At 44.4% G+C, this 22,194-nt stretch overlaps 1 protein-coding gene across 1 annotated transcript in view; it reads left to right on the forward strand.

Moving 5' to 3' along the window:
- The window catches only part of csmd3b (CUB and Sushi multiple domains 3b), a 3,002,015-nt gene that overhangs the window by 2,924,293 nt on the left and 55,528 nt on the right, over positions 1-22,194 (forward strand). The window contains exons 57-58 of the mRNA XM_070874966.1: positions 2,973-3,155; positions 13,493-13,669. Coding sequence (XP_070731067.1) covers positions 2,973-3,155; positions 13,493-13,669 — 360 coding nt within the window. The remainder of the gene's footprint in view (positions 1-2,972; positions 3,156-13,492; positions 13,670-22,194) is intronic.

Consider the following 22,194-nt stretch of genomic DNA (forward strand, 5'->3'; position numbering starts at 1 on the left):
CCATTCAGATAATATTCTGCCTTCGTGTTTTTGCCCCCAAAATGGATAACCTCACATTTATCCATATTATACTGCATCTGTCATGCATTTGCCCACTCACCTAACCTGTCCAAGTCACCCTGCAGCCTCGTAGCGTCCTCCTCACAGTTCACACCGCCACCCAGTTTTGTGTCATCTGCAAACTTGGAGATATTACACTCAATTCCTTCATCTAAATCGTTAATGTATATTGTAAAGAGCTGGGGTCCCAGCACTGAGCCCTGCGGCACCCCACTAGTCACTGCCTGCCATTCTGAAAAGGACCTGTTTATCCTGACTCTCTGCTTCCTGTCTGCCAACCAGTTCTCTATCCACGTCAGTACATTACCCCCAATACCATGAACTTTGATTTTGCACACCAATCTCTTGTGCGGGACCTTGTCAAAAGCCTTTTGAAAGTCGAAATACACCACATCCACTGTTTCTCCCTTGTCCACTCTGCTAGTTACATCCTCAAAAAATTCCAGAAGATTCGTCAAGCATGATTTCCCTTTCATAAATCCACGCTGACTTGGACCAATTCTGTCACTGCGTTCCAAATGCGCTGCTATTTAATCCTTAATGATTGATTTTCAACATTTTCCCCACTACTGATGACAGGCTAACCAGTCTATAATTACCCGTTTTCTCTCTCCCTCCTTTTTTTAAAAGTGGTGTTACATTAGCTACCCTCCAGTCCATAGGAACTGATCCAGAGTCGATAGACTGTTGGAAAATGATCACCAATGCATCCACTATTTCTAGGGCCACTTCCTTAAGTACTCTGGGATGCAGACCATCAGGCCCCGGGGATTTATCGGCCTTCAAACCCATCAGCTTCCCTAACACAATTCCCACCTAATAAGGATATCCTTCAGTTACTCCTTTTCACTAGAACCACTGTCCCCTCGTACATTCGGAAGGTTATTTGTGTCTTCCTTCGTGAAGACAGAACCGAAGTATTTGTTCAATTGGTTTGCCATTTCTTTGTTCCCCATTATAAATTCACCTGAATCTGACTGCAAGGGACCTACGTTTGAATTCACAAATCTTTATCTCTTTACATATTTATAGAAGCTTTTGCAGTCAGTTTTTATGTTCCCTGCAAGCTTCCTCTCATACTCTATTTTCCCCCCTATTAATTAAACCCTTAATCCTCCTCTGTTGAATTTTAAATTTCTCCCAGTCCTCAGGTTTTTTGCTTTTTCTAGCCAATTTATATGCCTCTTCCTTGGTTTTAACACTTTCCTTAATTACCCTTGTTAGCCACGGTTGAGCCACCTTCCCCATTTTATTTTTACTCCAGACAGGGATGTACAATTGCTGAAGTTCATCCATGTGATCTTTAAATGTTTACCATTGCTTATCTAATGTCAACCCTTTAAGTATCCTTTGCCAATCTATTCGAGCCAATTCACGCCTCATGCATCGAAGTTACCTTTCCTTAATTTCAGCACCCGAGTTTCCGAATTAACTGTGTCACTCTCCATCTTAATAAAGAGGGTTGGGGCGATGATACAGCCCTGCTTGACCCCAGTCCAGACATGAATTGGGTCTGTGATGGATCCGTTGGTAAGGATCACGGCTTGCATGTCGTTGTGGAGCAGGCGGAGTATGGTGACTTACTTTTGGGGGCATCCGAAACGAAGGAGTACGCTCCATAGACCCTCGCGGTTGACAGTGTCGAAGGCCTTTGTAAGGTCGAAGAAGGCCATGTATAAGGGCTAGCGCTGTTCCCTGCATTTTTACTGCAGCTGTCACGCTGCAAAGATCATGTCCGTTGTGTCCCGGAGGGGACAAAATCCACACTGCCACTCCGGGAGAAGCTTCTTGGCCACGGGAGAAGACGGTTGAGGAGGACTCTAGCGACGACTTTCCCAGTGGTTGATAGCAGGGAGCGGATGTAATATCTGCTGAGGCACTGAAGTATGGTGGAGAGGCACTACTGGCGCGAATGCATGACCTCATCTCTCACATCTGGAGGGAGGAGAGCATGGTGGGAGATCTTAGAGATGCAGTGATCGTGACCATCTTTTAAAAAGGGGACAAGTCCGACTGCGACAACTGCAGAGGAATCTCCCTGCTATCAACCACTGGGAAAGTCGTTGCTAGACTAAATATAATTATCTGATCTTCATAACACATGAAATGCCTATCGCATTTTGGGATTTTTGACTATTTTTTCACGTTACGGATTTTGGAAAGGGTTACTTTAAATTTGGGGTTTTTAAAGCAAAAGTGTTTTTACACAGTTTAAAAAACATACTGAAATGGTAAGTGGTTAATAATAAGCTAGGTTTGGTGTTGTTTCCCCGTAGACTGTAAATAAGAAGCAATTCATTACTCTGTCTCAACATTTGACAGTCACCACACACCCATTGTTCCTTTCTGTGAATGTCAAAAGTTAAGTGACAAATACAGAGACACATCAGTCGGTGAGGTCTACAACTGGTAAACTGTGGCTAGGCTCGGAATGGGAATGCAGAAGATTAGTTGGAAGTTACTTTGTTTAAATCAAGTAAGAAAACCCACTGATGTGTGTAGGTGTAGCATATTATTGCACAAAGAAAAGCTGCACGATTGGAACAAAGTACATCCAATAATAATTGTTGTTCTGTATGTTCACTCATTGTGAAATAAAGCAGCTAATGATTCGCATCTGGCCTAGTTTTACTCAGTGTTTTCTTGAAGTAAATGAACCAGCACACTAGCAAAAGATCGAATATCCATTACAGATCACACTATTGTGTAGTCAGATATTGGGTAGTGCGCACGCGCCTCTTAAACAGTCAGATAGCTGACTGGAGTCACTAGCAGTGAGCAAAGACTATAAACTTGCAACCATGCCATCTCATCCTGATTATAATTTTTTTTCCTGCCAGTCCAAAGAGTGACAATCTTATTTTTTCATGAACCTGATGACCTCTTAATCTTGCTTTTGTGTTCTGTTGCAGGAGATACAGTTGGAATGTGTGGTGACCCTGGCTCTCCGGCACATGGTTTAAGAGAAAAGAATGAATTCTGGATTAAGGGCATTGTGCGCATTTCTTGTCTGACGGGATATATTTTGCATGGTTCCGTTGAAAGGATTTGCCTTCCCAATGGCACCTGGTCAGGGAGGCAGCCGGAGTGTAAGGGTAAGTCAGATCCATGACATGCCAACTTTGCTATTATTGTCGACTTGCAAATAAATGTTGTGTTTTCAAAATTCAGAGTATCAGAAATGAAAAAGCAGATACAAAGTAACAAAGGCCATGGGACTTTTAAGTAATTACTAAATTGTTGCAAAATAAACTTCAGTAATATCTCAATCTGCCTTAAAGCAGAAGATAAATACAGGGCGATTATTTCAATATAAAGTACCAGTGCACCCAAAATATCATCAAGAAAGTTATGAAAAAACCTTCCACATCATGAGCGATCCTTATTTTCATTGTCAGTTTTCTTTCCCTGTGCACAACTGCAGCTTCAGGATAATTTGGTACTGGTTGGCTATAGCTGTAGTCTCAGCCAGTACTGGAACCCCTCCTGATCAGCAATCAGAGCACGGAAACTTTTCACTCTTGGGATTTGCTGTGGGGGTGTTTGCTGATGCAACCCTAGCTAAAGTCAAGTGCAGAAGTGGAGCAACAAAGGGTCGGCTAAATCTGGAACTCTCTTCCCCAAAAAGCTGTTGAGGCTAGGTCAATTAAAAATTTCAGAACTGAGATTGATTGGCAAGGGTATTAAGGGTTACAGAAGCAAGGTGGGCAAATAGAGTTAGGCTACAGATCAACCATGATCTGATTGAATGGCAGAAAAAGGTCGAGGGGCTGAATGGCCTACTCCTGTTCCAATGTTCCTAACTCGCTGCGGGAAGGAGAGATCTGACTCTCCATGGTGAAGGAAAATTAACACTGAAAACAAGAATATTTTCTATGAGGTCGGAGAGTTTTGATGACTCTTTGGCGTTATTTGAATGAATGGAGGTACATTACATTCTACATTGGAGTATTTGACCTCTGAATTATTTCTCCCTATAATTTCCTTATCTAAACATAAATATGACACAATAAAATTGACACTAAAATTGTTTTAAAACTACAGTTATTTCAAAACATTATCTAAGTTAGTTGGGAGTGGGGTGACTTTGGATGAAACTGATGGTGCCTTATCATAATTTTAAAAGGCTGTAATCCTAATCTGCCAAATGGAGACCCAGAGGAAATAATGTAATGTGATACCACACTGAGGCACTTTTACATTTGGTTATATGAGCTAGGATTTGGTGTTTGCTGATTTATGCTATATTTTATGAAAGTGACAATATTAGGTATGCTGGAAGTACAGTCAGCAGCAATGTTCCCTGTAATTTTCTTTTGGGCCACGTGGCCGCTTTAAGGAGCTGCATGGTCCATTCAAAAGTCTACGCATGTGTGCTTTTTTCAATTTAAAAGCTGGCTCATTGACTGCGCGGGACTTCTGGAGTGCTGTGCGGCCTCAAAGCTTAAATGGAACATTGGTCAGCACCGTAAAGAAAAAAGACAGATCATTGACATTTTGGGTGTGTAAACCATCATTAGTTAAATATGCCTGTGCTTTTAAGAAAAGGATGACAAAACTGCATAGATTACAGTTTTGTCAATTGCTCTTTTTAATTCAGTGAATATCTCTAGCACATGTAACTATAGTTGAACAAGAAACAGACTCTCAGGAGGAAAAATTCCATTGTGTCTCGTTTGGGGGCGTTAACTTCCAGGAGGCAGGAATTTTTGCGGCAGGCGCAGTAGTCCCGCCCTGCTTACTCAATTGGGGTTACCACCCCCAAAAGGAAGTGGAGCACAAAATAATGCGCTCCATGTCCTTTCTGGGGCAGTCGTGGGGCGGACGCATCTGGAGCGGGGCGCATCGCTGCACACTGCTCCGCGTAGCACTGCTGTGTAGGAGGAACTCTTCCCTTAATTAAAGGAAGGGCCCAAGCTGCAAACTCTGCAGTCATGAAAGGAGCCTCCCTGGACTACCGGGGAGTGGGGGCGCTGTGCCAAAAGCCCAGCATTCAGGGCTGGCCGATCACGGTACGGACCTTGCAGTCAATGCAACAGCTCGGCAAAATCGGCTGCATTTTATTTTGTACATCTCCCCTTTAACTTGCTCCACATGAGCAGCTGGCCGCCCTGTATGCGCTCTCTGAAGCTGACGCTGGCATTGCCCCGTGCAGCTTCAGGGGGCGATACCCAATTTAGGGTGTGGGGTGCTGTGCACCATGATGACGTTGTCAGGAGGAGGACTATCTCAGTGGTGGTCATGTATGGGCTGGCACCAGGCCACAATAGTTTCATGGAGCCAGGATGAGTGCTTCTTCTCTTCCTGGCCAAACAAAAATCCTCCCCCCAAAATTCTGGGCCTTTTCTTGAGCAGCCACCAGCAGCATAGAATCCAGATTTGCATCTTGTAAGCAGACTCATGCCGAATTGCTTGCCCATTTATAGGCCTGATTGAAAATTGGGTGGATTGTTGGATGTCAGTGGGGTGGGCCACCTCTCTTCCGCCCCCCCCACCCCCCGCCCATCTCTCTTTCCCCTCCCCCCCCCCCCGGCCCACCTCTCTTCCCCCCGCCCACCTCTCTCCCCCCCCCACCGGCCTCAAATTTTTTACTTTCAGTCATCCAGTTTTTAGTCGACAAATGTGCAACCAGTACCTTGCAAGGTACTTTTTAAAAAATAATTTGTTCATGGGACGTCGGTGACGTTGACAAGGCAATAGTCACTGCTCATCCCTCCTTTCCCTGAGGGATTACAACTCAACTATGTAGTGTGGAATTGTGGAGTCACACGCATCCCAACTAGGGAAAGGTGTCAGATTTTTTAGGATTATTCACAGCAGCTTTCCTGACTGGCGTCTGTTGAAACTTAGGGGTATGAAAAAGTATCTTCATTGCCAAATCAAAGAAAGACTTTCATTTGCATGGCACTTCTCAGGAACCCAGGAGGGCACAAAGCGCTTTACTTTTGAAATATAGTCACTTGAAATGTAAGAAATGCAGTTGCCAATTTGTGCACAGCAAGATCCGACAGAACAGCAATGTGATAACAATGTGATTGGTTGAGGGATAAATATGTGCCAGGACACTGGGGAAAATTCTCTTCTTCGAAAAAGTGCCATAGGATCTTTTACATACACCTGAGAGAGCAGACGGAACCTCGGCTTAACCAACTCATCCAAAAAATGACACTTCCGACAGTGCAGCACTCCCTCAGTACTGCTCTAGAATGTCAGCCTAGATTATGTGCTCAAGTCTCTGGAGTAGGATATGAACCTTCTATCTCACAGGCAAGAATACAACCACTGAGCCATGGCTAACACCTACATAATTTGTTGAACTGAATTACACATCTCCCACTATTCTTTAAAGTTTTAATTAAAATTTGAATTGCAATTAGGCAGTGTATTAATTGTGCTTTTAGCATTTTCCCAGTAGAATGATGCCAGAGTTTTAATTGCAAGCACTTTCACTTCAGTCAGTCTGCTGTCTGCAACACATTTCACTTTGTTCACTTCTGCCAAAACAATATCGATGCTATACTCTGTCTGACTCATGGAACATGAGACAGAAACTGAGCGCAGGTTTCAAGATGTGGCAGTAAACTCTTGCTCCCAGGATTACTGTAACAACCTTTAAGTCTGCAATAATTTAGCAGTCTCAATTACTTCAGTAACTCAAAGGGCAGTTCTTTACAAATTACATCCTAAGGTGCCATCAATATTTGTTTTATTACACCTTTGGGCTACATTTATTTTAAAAATGGCAATGTTTTCACCTGTTTTGAGTTGTGAGAGACGATGCTTCATGACATTAGTGAGAGATTGCCTCTACTCTTGTCTTCTGACAAAACTCAAGAGAAGATTGTTTTGTAGTTGACTTCAATTAATAGGCAACAGTGAAAATTAATAAATTGGCAGAGGGTATAATGGGCAGATGATCCATGACTGCCTGTTTTGAGTTTCCACCAAAGTTGAATTTTATCCCTAAAGTGATAGAGAAAATAAATATCGGAACAAAAATTCAACTCATGGACTTTTGTACTCTTAACATGAGCATCTGTCCTTCGAATTTCCTCTGACGCTCTCTCGCCCCTGATATGCACTGACCCAACGCCGTAAGTCAGTCACAACTCTTTTGGTTGGATAACAATAAAACAGTTAAGTCAAGTGCCCTCCAATCTGGGGGACACTCCAAACATTTTTCAACTGCCCTTTTTTGGGCTTTTTTTTGTTTTTTTTAAACTTTTTTTTGTGATTTTTTTTTGGGCAATAAAATCATAAATTTTACAAGTGCCCCCTATAAAAGGGGAGGGGAAGTCAGTCACATTCTTGTCATCCAGGGCACCACCTGAAACCATTGATGGCCTAATGAATATATAAATGGGGTTCCTGCGCCTATTTAAATGCCCTTCTGCCAAATTCAACTTTCTGACCATTGGATTCACTCATTGTACAAATTACACAAATTCCAAGCGGGGTCAGTTGAGAGGGAGGCTGCACGACTGTTATTAAAGAGATCCTCAGTGCATTTAGGAAGTATCTGATTAGTCAATTTTAGACTACAGTATTGGCTGCTATAGTGATTGCAAAAATTGTGCCAAATTATTATTTGGAGCCTAGAGACAATTTCTACCCAGATGGCTCTGTACAAACCTCCTCCGGCAACATGGCTAGGCTGCTTGGTCTGCTACAATGTCTGGAGGATGAGGGAGAGGAAGAGCAGAAAGCAACAGTGGAGTGATCCACGGCTGTGGGGAGAAGAGCGTGAAGGAGGGGAGGTCATAGGAGGCCTCACCTGATGAATTGCAAGACCAGAACATCTAAGCTCCATTTAAAGGAGTAGTGGTGTGCCTGGTGCTTCTGCTTCACCAGGGAGGCTGTTACAGAGCTATGTCACCTTATGTAGCACCCAACCACAGCTCCAGGTCACACTTTCATTGCCCGTGGCTCTGAAGGTAACTGTGGCCCCAAATTAATATCGCTCAGGATCATTCCAGACTGTGGCAGGTGACACAATAAACATAAGTCAATTGATGATGCATTCCTGCATCAAGCAGGTGATGGGTGCACGCTCTGCCAACACAAACTAATTCATCTCGTTCCCTATAAAGGCAGCAAAGCAGGAAGACAGAGCTCTGGGTTTTGCCATTTTCACAGGCTTACCTCAGGTGCAGGACATCATGATCTTGCATGCTGCATACTAAGAACCTAGACGATAAATAAACAAGAAGATCCTACATTTACTGAGTGTGCAGTTGGTGTGTGATAACAGGAATTGAATGATGCTGGCCTGTACTGGTTGTGATGCCTTTATCATGTCCCAATCCCCACTCTCTTCTCTTCAGTAGCATTCTGCTGCACTCGTTCACAAAGACTAAGGGGTTGAAATTGCCCCTTTTTATAGATCTTTGTTTTGGGTGCCGGGCAGCTGGCCCGATCGATTGTGTCCCTGGTGGACCAGTGGCGGCGACAAAAGGGCCCCAAGAGTGGGCAGTGGCCCTCCTCTTTAACTGAAGAAGAGGGGCATTGTAGCGAATCAGTGCAACGCGGATGCTCCGTGTAGCGATGGCCTCCTCAGCACGGTGCTGGACTGAGTGCCGCGCTGCTACCCTGGGAGCACTCTTCCAATGAAGTGGAGAGCCGGAGACAGTGCTCCTCTTCATTCCAGGGGCGCATGGCCCAATTCCGCATCGAAGGCGGGACTTAAGAGCTAGGCACAGGAAGTCCTGGCCCTGGAAAATGACCAACCCCAATCGGGACATGGGGCAATTTCGGCCCCTAAATGTTGTTTTGAAGGTATAGTATTTTTATCTGTAATATTAAGCTGAACAATGCACATACATCAGAACATTAGAGAATCAATTTTATAATTTTAGCTGGCAACTGTCTCTGCTGGCCAATAGATAAAGGCTGAAAAATCTGGGTGTGGCCATTTCTGGACAATCCCTGTGTCTGAATGGTGAGGCCTGAGGCACCCCCGATATCGGGGGCAAAACACCAGGGTGTTTGTAAATCGAAAATGGTTCCGGCAAGACGTGCAGAACCTTAACTTAAATATATTATTCTGCACTTAAAATGTTCGCGACATGCGCGACTGCTGCCAGTGCACCTGCCTTATCCAATATGGAGGGATCATAGTAAGCTGTTTTGTGCCTGAAAAACAGGCGTTGTGCTGGTTTTTACCTGTTTATCACCAGCATCGTTTAAAATTGTTCAAATGCATCTCTATCAGCTTCTCCTGTTAAATTTTTTGTTCCTTCCTCTGAATGCTCACACTGCAGGGAATGCCAGTGTACCTTATCATGGAAACTAAAACTGACTTAAATCAGATCAATTTCAATCTGAGTACTATCACTTAATCAGAATAGAGCTTAAAAACTCTCTTAGGGTTTGCAATGAGGATAGCCTTTCTGAGTGTACAATTTGCAGTAAAATCATGAATAATCGTTACCAATTTTGCTCCAAATAGCAAATGGAGGAATGCTTTTCTATGGTTCTTTCACTGTTACCCAGTAAGATTTGGTTATCTGAGAGTGTAAGGAAAATCTTGCTGACAGACTATTTAGTGCAAGCTGATTTAAAGTATTATGAACTGAATTGTTAAATATTTTATGACATTATTAGATTGTTCAAATTAAAATCCTTGTTCCATGATTAAAACAACAGATGTTAATTTAGCCCTTAATCTTTGCCTGAGAACCCTTTAAGTTGATGTTCAGTGAAAAGGAAAAGCTGGAAAACTGAAATAAAAACAGAAAATGCTGGAAATACACAGCAGGTCAGGCAGCATTAATAAAGGATACACACCCAAAACTATCATAAACTACCGTTTCTCATTACAGATGCTAAAAGATCAGCCCTATGTATTTCTGGTACTTTCTAATTTATTGTTCAGCCTATCTGACATTATTTTGTACAATTGATTTCATTTCCTTTGATATATTTGTAGAGTTTTTCAATGCATTTTCATCTGATATTCTTTTATTAGTTTTCCATCACACCTCTCAATGGTATATTTCACAAATTCATGCTCCACATTGTGCTTCACCCACGAGAAGCTCATGTCAGAAATTTAGCCATGGAAGTTAACAAGCCCAAAGGATTCCTTTGGGGCCCGCTGATCTTAGTCTTAGTTATAACTGACTCCTAGATCATGCTGAACTTGGAACATTCTGTGATCAATATCCCCTGCGGGAGCTACAACTTTCATTTCATGTACATTGCATGGTTCATTAACAAACACCAGGTAAAGAGGAGCATTGCTTCTTCTGACTTCCTTGACACACTTAGTCATGAAGCATTTACATTTACTGAACTCTGACTCTAAACCACTTAGTTTACTCAGTTTATTTTGGGTTGACTGAAGTCTCCCATTAGAATATCTTTTCTGTTCTCGCGTACTCTTCCTATTTCTGAGAGCAAATAGTTCTCCTTATAATGACCAAAATTCTGTAGTATACTCTTAGTGTAAGCTTGGATTTTTTCCTATTTGAGCTGTCTCACCAGAATATTTCATTTTATAAATTGTTCCCCTCCAACAGGATCAATTTAATTTATCTCCTAGGTGTCCCTGACATTTATGGGCACACCATCTCTTTTTCTGTCCATCCCAGCTTTTCTGAACACTTTATACTCATGAATGTTAAATTAATTTTTGTCCTCTGGACTTAGTTCCCGACTACCCCAATAGCCTTTAGTTCTGGCTTCTTGGGCTGGATTTTAGGCTTTTATGTTTTTGGGGCGATAATGGCGGTGGGGTGGGAAAGTTAGTGGCTGGGTACAGTTTGTGCCTCAGTAGGTAAGTTTGGGCATCTGGGCCCTGCGTCAGGGGGCGCAGCGCTAAGGGAGGCATTGTACACTTCTCTTGGTGCAAGGATGAGAAACTCCCGAGCTAAAGTGCCGGCTCAGGAGTGCTCTCAGAGATGTCTGGGGGGGATAAAAAACAAACACATGGGAAATGCCCGCCCAGAAGACCTCACCATTACCATTGTCGCCACTCCAGGGTGAAAAATGGAGCGCAGAAGACTGGAAAATCCAGCGCTTCGAACATTTAGTTACATCCTCAGATTTATTGGTAAGCTTCCCCACCAGCCCAAATACCGCAAGCATACTGGAGAAGATTTGTTTCCCCTATTTTTGAGTTTAGAGGCATTCCTAGGACTTTGAGGCTCCATCTTATTTCTCCCTTTCATTCCTCTCTATATGGACTAGCATACTGTGCCCTACTATCCTCTTCAATATCCTTTCTAACTTTTCCTCAATACATACTTCTCTGGCCCCAGGTGCACCATGCTATAAGGTTTGTCTGTGCAACACTCATGGTTATCCACTTTTCTGAGTAAAGAATCACCTATATCTACAATCTCTCTGTGACTGGCAAATACGTCTCAGTCCAAATCGTTTCTTCTTTTCTTCAATGGTACCTCTTCTTCTGAGAACCTGTTTCCTATATACTGGATCACTTCTAAAGATTACATCTAGTATAGCCACTCGCTACCTGGTTTTTTGATGAACTAATTGAGGGAGCCAATGTGTGCCTTCTCTAAAAATTTGCACGTTTAGGTTTTTCTCTGCTTTTTCCCAGTTAATAGCTGTACAATTGAAATCCTCTGAGATTTGTTTTCTTGACTCTTTTTACAGGCCTCCTTGAACTGCAGAGATTTCACTCACTAGCTGTCCTGCTTTACGAAGTTTCTAAAAACTATGATAACATATCTTCTTTCTTCTACTGTTCTTGACCTCAGATTACAATGTCTCAGCTGCATCAGCCAAAGCAGTTATATTATTTCCTGCTGATGCAGTGTCTTGTATCTATGTTGCCACTTCTCCACTTGCTTTGGTTGTCTGTTTTTCCATTAAAAATGTTGATGCATAATTCCTCTGCCATACTATCCATCGTTCCATGAAATTTGACATTATACATTTTACCAACTTCAATTTAATCTCACTCAAGCTTAGTTTCCATATGATGTATGATTACAGAATTAAGCTGATCAATTTGAATCAGAAACTTAGCTTTTAGTTCAAAAGAACTAAAATAGGTATAGTTCATAGAAACATAGAAAATAGGAGCAGTAGTAGGCCATCGGCCCTTCAAGTTTGCACCACCATTCAATATGATCATGGCTAATCCTCTATCTCAACACCATATTCCTGCTTTTTCCCCATACCCCTTGATGCCTTTTGTTTCTCGAAATCTATCTATCTCCCTCTTAAATATATTCAGTGACTTGGCCTCCACAGCCTTCTGTGGTAGAGAATTCCACAGGTTCACCACCTTCTGAGTTTAAAAGATTTCTCCTCATCTCGGTCCTAAATTTCCTACCCCATATCCTGAGACTGTGACCCCTTGTTATAGACTTCCCAGCCAGGGGAAACATCCTCCCCGCATCCAGTCTATCCAACCCAGTCAGAATTTTATACGTTTCAATGAGATCCCCTCCCATTCTTCTGAAGTCTAGTGAATACAGGCCTACTACATTAAATAATGCAGAAATGTACATGCATTGTAAAATTTAAAATATAACTGGTAATTTTAAATGTCATCTATGTATCCATCTATTTTAGCAAAACAGATGATATAATATGATTCAGGGTACTGTAAACAGTGTTGGTTTAAAGAGATGTTTATGACTTAATGGATGGTCAGCAGTTAGTTGTGGAATACTTTTGACCATGACTGAAAAAGATTATAACATTTTCAAATTACAATGTCAGAAGTGCATTAGAAAGTCTTTTTTGGAAAGAAGGTTAACATTATATTCCTTAATTATGTGTAAAATATTTGATTTATATCACAAATTTAAACAAATATACTTGAATTCTTTGCTAAATTTCTTTATTTTAGTGAGACATTTGTAAAGATGAACTGTGCTCAACACCTCAAAAGCCATGTGAAGGCAGTGTATTTGATGATATTGAAAATCTCCTTGGGAATTTTACTTAAACAATATGAGATAAGTTAGATTTAAACCATTATTTCTGTGGCTTTTTAGGACTTTAAAATGTTATGAAATTTGATTTTTAAAAAGGCATCTCCAAAATGTAGTGTATAATTGTAACTGAGAAAGCAAAACTAATATTTATGCAGTGCTCTGAATGTAGAACAGCTTTTATAGCAGCATTCTAAATATTGTGGATATTATTATTCAGTTACGCAGTTTAGATTATTCATCAGCTAGTTAACCAAGGATAAAACTTGCTTCACCTTTGCTAATGACCCCTATTTTTTAACCTAATTTTGCCTTTGGGGGAAATTCAGTATATTGATGAGGGAGCTTTGGGAGAGCAGTGATAAAGACTGAGAGTAGAATTAGATTCTACTTATTCTCTAACTATATAAAAACATTCATTTATTATTAATGAAATGACGGTTAAGCAGTTGACACTAACAATGAAGGAATTGATCTCCATATTCTAACTTTCCCTGTATGCTTTCAACCAATATTTGCAGCTGTCAATTGTGGCAACCCTGGGACACCTGCTAATGGGAAAGTACTTCGCATTGATGGAACATCATACTCCAACTCTGTAACATATTCGTGCCTAGATGGATACTTACTCACTGGTTCAACTACGAGACGGTGCACAGTTAACAGTACATGGTCAAGCAATATACCCAATTGTACAAGTAAGTCAATAACTGTTAGAATTAGCATTTTTGAGTAAAGGAAATAGTTGCGAAGTTGCTTTAGATATCTGGGGGACAAAATTGCCCCCCAACCAAAACAGGGCGCACGCACCTCATTTCAATGGTTTTTACTGTCGCTGTGGTTGAGGTCGCCTCTTGAGTGAAATTCCGCTCTTTGTTTTTTTTAAAATCAGATCCACAAGTCACTCTAAATGGGAGCAGTTATGCAGTGGTGGCAACACTAGTGGGACGGAAGTTGGGGCGGTGTGGAGTGGTCGCTGTGATCACGTCATCATGGCGCCGCGTCACCACGGCTCTCCCCTTCACTTAAAGGGGAGCGCCTCTGGGCCACCAGGGAGGGTTTCGTCCGGGCCCAAGAGAGGGTGCCAGGCTGCCTGTTGGCTGCCCGGCCAAATCCAGGAGCATAATTGTTGGCCCGACATGGCAGTCGGCCGACAGAAAATACACGGTGGCAGCTGCAGTGCATCCTCCCCTTTAAGGGAAGCCACACCGCCATTGCAGAAGGCCACAGCCTTACTGGACCACTGGAATAAAACAAGTTTTGGCACCGTCGGGTGGGTCAAAGATTTTCACGGCAGAATTTCAGTGTCGGGGTGGGTAGATTGGCAGTGCGCACTGTGCTGAAGCATTTAACATGGATCGGCAGCAGCAGAGCGGTGGAAGGAGAGCGGGTCATCACTGGAATAACACGGGAGTGGAATTTTGATAATGGCGGCCATTACATGATAAGTCGGCGGCCATTGCACTCCGCAGCATGTCCACCACTTTCCAGTGTTAAGAGGCCTTAAGGAAAGGGGCAATTTCAGCCCCCTGAAGTCTGAGGCAGTTCAGACATGAATGTACACTTTCAGCAGCAACTTCAGTTCAACACACCACTAACCCCAATAATATCATTTAAGTGTGTAATTGCTTCTTTGAGTTCAATAAAAGATCATGTTAATATTGCACCCTTCCCATCCTGCATGTTTGGGCCTCTTTCAAAAATGTCAATAAACTAATGTCAGGCCAATTGGTAAGCTCAGAGATCAGGTAAACCGATGTCACACCTGTGACTTCTTTGATCGGCGATGCTGCCAATTTAAGTTAATCTAAGGGTTAAGACATGGCAGGAGAGCTCGGACATGTGTTATGTGCTCCTCCTGTACTATGTGGGAAGTCAGGGACGCTTCCGGTGTCCCTGACGCCTACGTGTGCGGGAAGTGTATCCATCTCCAGCTCCTGACAGACCGCATTGCGGCTCTGGAGCTGCAGGTGGATTATCTTTGGAGCATGCACGATGCTGAGAATGACGTGAATAGCACGTTTAGCGAGTTGGTCTCACTGCAGGTAAAGGGTACACAGCCAGATAGTAAATGGGTGACCAACAGGAAGAGCAGTGGAAGGAAGGTAGTGCAGGGGTCCCCTGCGTTCATCCCCCTGCAAATCAGATACACCGCTTTGGGTACTGTCATGTATTCAACCAGCATTGTAATCCATGTATAAACTGACCTAAGTTGTACACCGTGAGAATACTGACCACTAGGTGGGAGACACTCCTAACCTGGACCTTCAGGTATAAAAGGGGAAGCTCCACCCACCTTCATCACTTGAGTGCTAAGGAATAAAGGACAGGTCACAGACTGACCTTCTCTCAAGCATGGGCCTCGTGTGCATTTATACTGTGTAGTAAGGACGTATCAATGGCAACAAGAAACTGGGATTTAAACCACGCGAGCATGGCCACTAGCAGAAAAGACGAGAGGTACTGTGTTAAGGAATGGTTGGGACAGAGATTCAACATTGTTAAAGCAGCACACAGTTCTCCAGGTAGACAAGGGCAGTCAGGCATGCCCCAACATGTAGTCGAACCCAGAGGGGGAGTTCGACAGAGACAATGGCAAGCTGAACAGCGATTCACGCCATTGCAAGGGACAATGCGGCCAGTAATGGGGCCATCAACACCTGTTAATGGTGCACTCAAGGACAATAACAGGGGCAGTCAGGGCCGATCGACTGGCAAGGGACCTTTTGTTTCAAACCGCAACTCATGCTGGAGGCGTGGAGGCATACATTCAGCCGGAGTTTGCAGAGATGAGCAAAATACCTGCAGAAATTGCAGAAATGGACACTGGGAGAAATCGCTGGATGCTGAAGTTCAGCGAGTTCATGTGGAGCACGTATACAGTTCATACACCAGGACGCCACCGATAATGATGAAAGTGCTCCTCAATGGCATCCCAGTATCAATGGAGTTAGACACGGGTGCCAGCCAGTCCCTGATGGGTATCAAACAGTTCGAAAAGTTGTTGGCATCCAAGGCCAGGAGGCCAAAATTATCGCCGATTGACGCACAGCTATGGACTTACACAAAGCAGATCATTCCGGTGCTAGGCAGCGCCACGGTAGTCGTGACCCACAAAGATTCGGAGAACAGGTTGCCACTCTGGATTGTCCCAGGGGACAGTCCCGCACTACTGGGGAGGAGTTGGCTTGCTGTCATGAACTGGAAATGGGGCGATGTCAATGCAATTTCCTCTGTGGAGCGAGTATCATGCTCACAGGTCCTGGACAAATTTGACTCATTATTTCAACCCGGCATTGGCACTTTCATGGGGGCCAAGGTAGTGATTCACATAAACCCGGACGCCAAACCAGTACACCACAAGGCCAGAGCGGTGCCGTACGTGATGCGGGAAAAGATAGAAGGCGAATTGGACTGCCTGTTGAGGGAAGGCATCATCTCGCCAGTCGAATTCAGTGACTGGGCGAGCCCGATTGTGCCGGTGCTCAAGGCGGATGGGTCGGTCAGGATATGTGGCGATTACAAGGCCACCATCAATCGGGTGTCACTCCAAGACCAGTACCCGCTACCGAGAGCGGAGGACCTCTTTGCGACGCTATCCGGTGGCAAACTTTTTTCAAAATTGGACCTGACCTCAGCTTACATGACCCAGGAGCTGGCGAGTGAGTCGAAGAAGCTGACCACCATCACGACACACAAGGGGTTGTTTGAGTACAACAGATGTCCGTTCGGGATTCGCTTGGCCGCCGCGATCTTCCAACGAAATATGGAAAGCCTCCTCAAGTCGATTCCAGGGACGGTGGTTTTTCAGGACGACATCCTCATTACGGGTTACGATACTGAAGAACACCTCCACAACCTGGAGGAGGTGCTACGCAGACTGGACCAGGTAGGTCTGCGACTGAAAAAGGCGAAGTGCGTCTTCCTAGCTCCAGAGGTAGAATTCCTGGGGATGAGGGTAGCAGCAGACGGGATGAGCCCTACTGCATCCAAGACGGAAGCGATCCAGAGAGCACCCAGAACCCGTAACACGACGGAGCTGCATTCGTTCCTGGGGCTCCTGAACTATTTTGATAACTTTCTTCCCAAATTGAGCACGCTGCTAGAGCCGCTACATGTGCTCCTACGCAAAGGTCGCGAATGGGTCTGGGGGGACAGCCAGGAAAGGGCTTTTAATAGAGCACGCAATTTGTTATGTTCCAACAATCTGTTAACGCTATATGACCCATGTAAGAAACTTGTGTTAACGTGCGATGCGTCGTCCTATGGTGTCGGGTGTGTGTTGCAGCATGTCAATGCCAAGGGTCAGTTACAGCCGGTAGCTTATGCCTCCAGGAGTCTGTCCCAGGCAGAAAGGGGCTACGGGATGGTAGAAAAGGAGGCGCTCGCATGTGTATATGCGGTAAAGAAAATGCACCAGTACCTGTTTGGCAGGAAATTTGAGCTGGAGACAGATCACAAACCCCTAACGTCCCTTTTGGCCGACAACAAGGCCATAAATGCAAACGCATCGGCCCGCATACAGAGGTGGGCACTCACGTTAGCTGCCTATGACTACACAATTCGGCACAGACCGGGCACCGAAAACTGCGCCGATGCACTCAGCAGGCTCCTTCTAGCCACCACTGATGGGGCTACCGAGAATGGTGCTGAGATGGTCATGGCTGTTGAAGCTTTCGGAAGCAAAGGCTCACCAGTGACAGCCCGTCAGATTAAAGTCTGGACAAATAGAGACCCGCTATTGTCTCTAGTCAAGAAATGTGTCCTGAATGGGGACTGGGCAGCCACGTACAGGACATGCCCTGAGAAATTTAAACCATTTCACAGGCGCAAGGATAAGCTCTCGATTCAGGCCGATTGCCTACTGTGGGGAAACCGCGTAGTCATGCCCCAGATGGGGAGAGAGGTGTTCATCAGAGAACTTCACAATGGGCACCCGGGCATTGTCACGATGAAGGCATTTGCCAGGTCACACGTTTGATGGCCAGGGATAGACGCAGATCTGGAACTTTGTGTTCGCAGGTGCAACACGTGTGCCCAGCTGGGCCATGCGCCATGGGAAGCCCCCCTTAGCCCCTGGCCATGGCCCGCCAAGCCTTGGTCATGCATCCATGTGGACTACGCAGGTCCTTTCATGGGGAAAATGTTTTTGGTTGTAGTAGACGCCTACTCCAAATGGATCAAGTGTGATATTTTAAATTCAAGCACATCCTCTGCCACGGTAGAAAGTCTACGGGCAATATTCGCCGCCCACGGTCTACCGGACATCTTGGTCAGCGACAATGGCCCGTGCTTCACAAGCACTGAATTCCAGGACTTCATGGGCAGGCAATGGAATTAACCATGTTAGAACGGCACCGTTCAAGCCAGCCTCAAATGGCCAGGCAGAACGAGCAGTGCAGATAATCAAACAGGGGATGCTGAGATTCCAAGGGGGTTCCCTACAAACCCGCTTATCACGCCTCCTGTTGGCCTGTAGATCCCGACCACACTCGCTCACAGAGGTTCCACCCGCAGAGCTACTAATGGAAAAGGACGCTCAAAACCCGATTATCCCTTATACACCCCACCATGAAAGAAATTGTCGAGAGCAGGCGCCAGTCACAATATCACTACCATGACAGGAATGTGAGGGCGCGATGTATTGATGTAAATGATCCTGTTTTTGTCCTCAACTACGCTGCAGGGCCCAAATGGCTCGCAGGCACTGTGGTTGCCAAAGAGGGAAATAGGATTCTGGTAGTTAAAATTACCAATGGACAAATCTGCTGCAAACATGTGGATCAAACAAAATGGAGGTTCAGCAACCCCATAGAAGAAGCAGAGGAAGAACACGATATAGAGTTCACTCCACCACAGGTGACCGAACACCAGAACCAAAGGGAGGAGAGCCCAGTCACTGTGGGCAGTCCGGACAGGCCTGAGGCATTGCAAACAGCAGATACTCAGGCCAGCGCCCAACAACCGGAGCCCCAACTCAGGTGCTCAACAAGAGAGCGTAAATCACCAGAGAGACTCAACCTGTGATCCCAATAAGACTTTGGGGAGGGAGGTGATGTCATGTATTCAACCAGCATTGTAATCCATGTATAAACTGACCTAAGTTGTACACCGTGAGAACACTGACCACTAGGTGGGAGACACTCCTAACCTGGATCTTCAGGTATAAAAGGGGAAGCTCCACCCACCTTATCACTTGAGTGCTAAGGAATAAAGGACAGGTCACAGACTGACCTTCTCTCAAGCATGGGCCTCGTGTGCATTTATACTGTGTAGTAAGGACGTATCAGGTACTGTTGAGGGGGATGACTCATTAGGGGTGGGCAGCAGCAGCCAAGTTCATGGCACCATGGGTGGCTCTGCTGCACAGGAGGGCAGGAAAAAGAGTGGGAGAGCTATAGTGATAGGGGATTTGATTGTAAGGGGAATAGATAGGCGTTTCTGCGGCCGCAACCGAGACTCCAGGATGGTATGTTGCCTCCCTGGTGCAAGGGTCAATGATGTCTCAGAGCAGGTGTAGGACATTCTAAAAAGGGAGGGTGAACAGCTCGTTGTCTTGGTGCACATAGGTACCAACGATATAGGTAAAAAATGAGATGAGTTCCTTCGAGACGAATTTAGGGATCTAGGAGCTAAATTAAAAAGTAGGACCTCAAAAGTAGTAATCTCAGGATTGCTATCAATGCCACGTGCTAGTCAGAGTAGGAAGCACAAGTTAGCTCAGATGAACACGTGGCTTGAGGAGTGGTGCAAAAGGGAGGGATTCCAATTCCTGAGACATTGGAACCTGTTCTGGGGGAGGTGGGACCAGTACAAACTGGTTTGCTCAAGCTGTTGGGGAAGAGTTAAACTAAGAAGGCAGGGGGATGGGAACCCATGCAGGGAGACAGAGGGAAATAAAATGGAGGCAGAAGCAAAAGATAGAAAGGAGAATAGTAAAAGTGGAGAGCAGAGAAACCCAAGGCAAAAAACAAAAAGGGCCACATTACAGCAAAATTCTAAAGCGGCAAAGTATATTAAAAAGACAAGCCAGAAGGCTCTGTGCCTCAATGCGAGGAATATTCGGAATAAGGTGGACGAATTAACTGCGCAGACAGCAATTAACGGAAATGATGTAATTGGCATCACGGAGACATGGCTCCAGGGTGACCAAGGCTGGGAACTCAACATCCAGGGGTACTCAACATTTAGGAAGGATAGACAGAGAGGAAAAGGAGATGGGGTTAAAGAGGAAATTAATGCAATAGTAAGGAGGGACATTAGCCTGGATGATGTGGAATCGGTATAGGTGGAGCTGCGGAATACCAAAGGGCAGAAAACGCAAGTGGGAGTTGTGTACACACCACCAAACAGTAGTAGTGAGGTTGGAGATAGCATCAAACAAGAAATAAGGGATGTGTGCAATAAAGCTACAGCAGTTATCATGGGCGACTTTATTCTATATATTGATTGGGCTAACCAAACTGGTAGTAATGCGGTGGAGGAGGATTTCCTGGAGGAGGGATGGTATGTCGAGGAACCAATTAGAGAGCTGGCCATCCTAGACTGGGTGATGTGTAATGAGAAGGGACTAATTAGCAATCTTGTTGTGCGAGGCCCCTTAGGGAAGAGTGACCATAATATGGTCGAATTCTTTATTAAGATGGAGAGTGACACAGTTAATTCCGAAACTAGGGTCCTGAACTTAAGGAAAGGTAACTTCGACGGTATGAGGCGAGAATTGGCTAGAATAGACTGGCAAAGAATACTTAAGGGGTTAACGGTGGATTAGCAATGGAAAACATTTAAAGATCACATGGATGAACTTCAGCAATTGTGCATCCCTGTCTGGAGTAAAAATAAAACGGGGAAGGTGGCTCAACCGTGGCTAACAAGGGAAATTAAGGATCGTGTTAAAACCAAGGAAGAGGCATATAAATTGGCTAGAAAAAGTAACAAACCTGAGGACTGGGAGAAATTTAGAATTAAACAGAGGACGTCGAAGGGTTTAATTAAGAGGGGGAAAATAGAATACGAGAGGAAGCTTGCAGGGAACATAAAAACTTACTGCAAAAGCTTCCATAAATATGTGAAGAGAAAAAGATTAGTGAAGACAAATATAGGTCCCTTGCAGTCGGATTCACATGAATTTATAATGGGCAACAAAGAAATGGCAGACCAATTGAACAAATACTTCGGTTCTGTCTTCGTGAAGGCAGATACGAATAACCTTCCGAATGTACTAGGGGACAGTGGGTCGAGTGAGAAGGAGGAACTGAAGGATATCCTTATTAGGCAGCAAATTGTGTTAGGGAAATTGATAGGATTGAAGGCTGATAAATCCCCGGGGCCTGATAGTCTGCATCCCAGAGTACTTAAGGAAGTGGCCCTAGAAATAGTGGATGCATTGGTGATCATTTTCCAACAGTCTATCGACTCTGGATCAGTTCCTATGGACTGGAGGGTAGCTAATGTAACACCACTTTTTAAAAAAGAAGGGAGAGAGAAAACAGGTATTTATAGACCGGTTAGCCTGACATCAGTAGTGCAGAAAATGTTGAAATCAATCATTAAGGATGAAATAGCAGTGCATTTGGAAAGCAGTGACAGGATTGGTCCAAGTCAGCATTGATTTATGAAAGGGAAATCATGCTTGACGAATCTTCTGGAATTTTTTGAGGATGTAACTAGCAGAGTGGACAAGGGAGAACCAGTGGATGTGGTGTATTTGGACTTTCAAAAGGCTTTTGACAAGGTCCCGCAAAGAGATTGGTGTGCAAAGTCAAAGCACATGGTATTGGGGGTAATGTACTGACGTAGATAGAGAACTGGTTGGCAGACAGGAAGTAAAGAGTCGGGATAAACAAGTCCTTTTCAGAATGGCAGGCAGTAACTAGTGGGGTGCCGCCGGGCTCAGTGCTGGGAACCCAACTCTTTACAATATACATCAACGATTTGAATGAAGGAATTGAGTGCAATATCTCTAAGTTTGCAGATAACACTAAACTGGGTGGCGGTGTGAGCTGTGAAGAGGATGCTAGGAGGCTGCAGAATGAGTGGACAGGTTAGGTGAGTGGGCAAATGCATAGCAGATGCAGTATAATGTGGATAAATGTGAGGTTATCCATTTTGGGTGCAAAAACACAAAGGCAGAATATTATCTGAATGGTGGCAGATTAGGAAAAGGGGAGGTGCAACGAGACCTGGGTGTCATGGCTCATCAGTCATTGAAGGTTGGCATGCA

This window comes from Pristiophorus japonicus, chromosome 1 (assembly GCF_044704955.1).
Source record: "Pristiophorus japonicus isolate sPriJap1 chromosome 1, sPriJap1.hap1, whole genome shotgun sequence".
Taxonomy (NCBI): domain Eukaryota; kingdom Metazoa; phylum Chordata; class Chondrichthyes; family Pristiophoridae; genus Pristiophorus; species Pristiophorus japonicus.